Source organism: Nansenia antarctica, assembly GCF_963989245.1.
Source record: "Nansenia antarctica genome assembly, chromosome: 17".
Taxonomy (NCBI): Eukaryota; Metazoa; Chordata; class Actinopteri; order Argentiniformes; family Microstomatidae; genus Nansenia; species Nansenia antarctica.
Window position 1 is genome coordinate 2,597,155 of NC_137687.1, and position 4,427 is coordinate 2,601,581.

At 49.0% G+C, this 4,427-nt stretch overlaps 1 protein-coding gene across 1 annotated transcript in view; it reads left to right on the forward strand.

The window, feature by feature from the left end:
* Positions 1–4,427, forward strand: part of cep164 (centrosomal protein 164) — a gene marked incomplete at both ends in the record, with an annotated part of 19,901 nt that overhangs the window by 15,167 nt on the left and 307 nt on the right. The window contains 6 exon segments of the mRNA XM_080547722.1: positions 649–691; positions 694–845; positions 3,352–3,411; positions 4,002–4,037; positions 4,039–4,089; positions 4,091–4,126. Of these exon segments, the coding sequence (XP_080403848.1) occupies positions 649–691; positions 694–845; positions 3,352–3,411; positions 4,002–4,037; positions 4,039–4,089; positions 4,091–4,126 (378 nt within the window).

The following is a 4,427-nucleotide window of genomic DNA, read 5'->3' on the forward strand; positions in this document are numbered from 1 at the left end:
ACCCCCTAACCCCAACCCAACCCACTTCATATTCCCATACCAGAGACATGTCGTGACGTTAGAATTATAAGGTTCTATCTCCATTTTTGTCAAAATTGAGTTGTTTTACATAATCTGATCCATTAGGTGTTTATTAATGCCTGTGTGGTGTTATTTTTAAAATGTTGACATTTTTCAGTTAGTAATTCATAAAATACAAAGGTTCCATCTCACAAAACATAATGGAATGTAAAAACTTTGACGCTCAATATCTCTGAACTGCCCTAAACGGAGATAGAACCTTATCATTCTAAACGGAGATAGAACCTTATCATTCTAAACGGAGATAGAACCTTATCATTCTAAACGGAGATAGAACCTTATCATTCTAAACGGAGATAGAACCTTATCATTCTAAACGGAGATAGAACCTTATCATTCTAAGCTCACGATGTGTGAATGTGTGTGTGAATGAGTGAATGAGAGGCCGTTGTAAAGCATTTTGGAATACGGCGCAAATATAAGTGCAGTTCATATGTCACTTTGAGCGATCCATGGCCAGGGTTGTATAGAATACTTTTTAAAAATGTGTGTTTGTGTGTGTGTGTGTGTGTGTGTGTCCTACCTGTGTGTGTTTGTTGTGTGTGTGTGTGTGTGTGTGTGGTCCAGGGAGGAGGGGAGGCAGCGTTGAGGCGGCTGCGTGCCGCCCTGGAGGCGAGTCAGAGGAGGAGAGAGACAAGATGGCGGCTCAGAGGAGGCGGAGCCTGGAGCGCCTGAGGGCGGAGTCAGAGGAGGAGCTTCAGGCGGAGAGGCGGAGGCTGCAGGAGGAGAAGGAGGCGGAGCTACTCAGCTCTGACAGACAGGAGGTGAGAGCAGGGGGGGGGGTTCCATCTACACACACACACACACACACACAGACACACACACACACACACACACACACAGCTCTGTCAGACAGGAGGTGAGAGCAGGGGGGGGGGGGTGTTTCCATCTACGCTTTGTCACCCGACACCCACACGTAGATGTGAAATGATGGGGGATAGATAGGTATTCTACGGAGCTCCCCTGGGGTCACATGGTAGAAAAAAAATATTTGATGTGTGAATCCGTTCCCTCGTTTAGTAATTCGTTAGGGTTAGGCCCTATGAGCCAGAACGATCGCAAGGATTAGGGTTAGGGTTAGAATCCTTGCGATCGTTCTGGCTCGTAGGCCTAACCCTAACCCTAACGAATTACTAAACCGAGGGAACAGATTTACTAAATCGAGGGATTCAAACGGATTCACACATCAAATAATTTTTTTCTACCATGTGACCCCAGGGGGGCTCCGTAGTATTCTGTATGTGAGTTGGTAGTGGGTTAACCGTACCCTAATCTGCCTCCCTTGTTGCACGCAGACGCATATTATTACACTGGAAGAGTTCTAGTCCTCCCAGCTCTCTCTCCTGGCTGAAGGACTTGCTGTTCCTCCACTTAGAACAAATTACCGTAAATACTCTATAAGAGGTTCAATTGATATGATGTCACCTCATATGGGCCCTATCCTATCCTACACTGAGACCTTGACCTTCCCCGACTCTGTAGAAACTGGAAGCCTTTAACTTGCCCAGCACCTTTAACTTGCCTTGCCCAGCACCCCAAACGACTACAGACCTGTAGCCTGACACCACAGGTCATGAAGATCCTGGAGAGGCTAGTGCTGCAACACCTTAAGCCCCTTGCCCAGCACCCCAAACGACTACAGACCTGTCGCCCTGACACCACAGGTCATGAAGATCCTGGAGAGGCTAGTGCTGCAACACCTTAAGCCCCAGGTGAAGGACTTCCTGGACCCCCGGCAGTTTGCATACCAGGAGAGCATGGGGGTGGAGGATGCCATCATTTACATGCTGCACAGGGCCTACACACACCTGGAGAGGCCACAGAGCATGGTGAGGACCATGTTCTTCGACTTCTCCAGTGCATTTAACACTATCAAGCCATCACTGCTGGCTGACAAACTAGCAGTGATGTGTGTGGAGGACTCCCTGACGGCTTGGATCCACAACTACCTCACAGACAGGCGTCAGTATGTGAGACTGCAGGGCTGTCAGTCTGAGGTGGTGGTGTGCAACACCGGTGCCCCCCAGGGAACTGTTCTGTCACCCTTTCTCTTCACCCTCTATACCTCCGACTTCCAGTTTAGCTCCGACCAGTGCCACCTGCAGAAGTTTTCGGATGACTCCTCTATCGTCGTTACATCACAGACGACAGGATGAGGAGTACAGGGCCCTGGTGGAGAGCTTTGTGCAGTGGTGCGACACCAACTACCTTTTGCTTAACACCAGCAAAACAAAGGAGTTGGTGGTGGATTTTAGGAGGAAGAGAAGGACCCCAGCCCCATCACCATCAAGGGGGTGGAAGTCGAGAGGGTGGACTCCTACAGGTACCTGGGAGTACAAATTAATAACAAACTGGACTGGACTGACAACACCGAGCTCTTCTCAGGAAAGGGCAGAGCAGACTGTTTTTCCTGAGAAGGCTGAGGTCTTTCGGTGTCTGCAACAAGCTGCTGCAATGTTTTATCAGTCGGTGGTTGCCAAGCGTTCTGTTCTTCGCGTGGCCTGCTGGTGGAAACATCTGTGCCAGGGATGCTGCGAAGCTAAACAAACTGGTGAAGAAGGCCAGCTCTGTGGTGGGGACCGGGCTGGACAGCCTAGAGGTGGTGGCAGAACAGAGGATGGGGAAAAAACTGGCGGCCATGCTGGTCAATCCTCCCACCCGATGTACTGCGAGCTGGCGGGGATGAGGAGCAAGTTCAGCCACAGATTTGTTCTCCCCCGCCAAAGTACAAAAAGATTTGGACAGTCCTTTGTTCCAGCTGCACTCCGACTCTACAACCAGGCCCCTGCAGGTGGGGGAGACCTGGAGCTGGAGAACTTTTGGAACTTTTTACTTATTGAGCCTGCACTGTTTTATGTATTTTATTGAATTTTTCTGTTTCTGTATTGAATGTTTTCTGCCCTAACTGAGCTGTTTGACAACAAAATTTCCCCATTGGGGACAATAAAGGTTTTCAATCAATCAATCAATTGTATATTTGTTTTTTTTTTTGTTTTTTTGTCTGTATTTTATTTTCTTTTTTTTTGGGGGGGGGGGGGGGGTATATGTTTTTTTTTCTCCTTCTACATGTCCACATGTGTTTTGAAACCCAATAAAATACCCAATAATAATAAAATAAAAAACCTTTCTGTAATTTGCTTACCGTCATATGCTACTACACAACTTTCTGTCTTTGTGTGTGTGTGTGTGTGTGTGTGTGTGTGTGTGTGTGTGTGTGTGTGTGTGTGTGTGTTGGTGGTGTGTGTGTGTGTGTGTGTGTGTGTCCTCCAGAGGAGGAGGGAGAGGATGAGCCCTGGTCCAGAGAAGCAGCTGGCAGACTACCAACGAGAAGTGAGAGACACACACACACACACCCTCCCTCCTCTCCCTCCCCCCCTCCTCTCCCTCCTCTCCCTCCCCCCTCCTCTCCCCTCCCCCCTCCTCTCCCTCCCCCCCCTCTCCTCCCCCCTCCTCTCCCTCCCCCCCTCCTCTCCCTCCCTCCCTCCCTCCCCCTCCTCTCCCTCCTCTCTCTCCCTCCCCCCCTCCTCTCCCTCCTCTCTGACAGTTTATGCCAGTTTAAGTCAGCTTATGACAGTTAATGGCAGTTTAAGTCAGTTTATGACAGTTAATGGCAGTTTAAGTCAGTTTATGACAGTTAATGGCAGTTTATGACAGTTAATGGCAGTTAATGGCAGTTTAAGTCAGTTTATGTCAGTTTATGACAGTTAATGGCAGTTTAAGTCAGTTTAGGACAGTTAATGGCAGTTAATGGCAGTTTAAGTCAGTTTATGACAGTTAATGGTAGTTTAAGTCAGTTTATGACAGTTTATGACAGTTTAAGTCAGTTAATGGCAGTTAATGGCAGTTTAAGTCAGTTTATGACAGTTTATGGCAGCTTATGACAGTTTCTGGCGGTTCTCCTGATGATGTCATCCCTCCAGGTGGGCGACGTGCTGCAGGAGGTGCGGGAGGAGGTGCCAGCGGGACCACGGCAGGAAGCTGGAGCAGCTGAAGGACGACCACCGCAGAAGAGCTGAACGCCATCAGAGAGAAGCACCTGGACCAGGTCAGACCCGGGTCATGTGACTACTACTAGTTACACTGGTACAGCTGGTCACATGTGTTAGGGTTAGGGTCAGAGAGAAGCATCTGGACCAGGTCACTAGTTGGACTGCACTTATATAGCGCCTTTTTTGCTGCTCCAAAGCTGCTCCAAAGTGCTTTACAACGGCCTCTCATTCACACATTCACACACACATTCACACACCAATGGCGGCAAGCTGCCATGCAAGGTGCCGGCCCGCTCACTGGGAGCAATTTTGGGGTTCAGTGTCTTGCCCAAGGACACTTCGACATCTGGCCAGCCG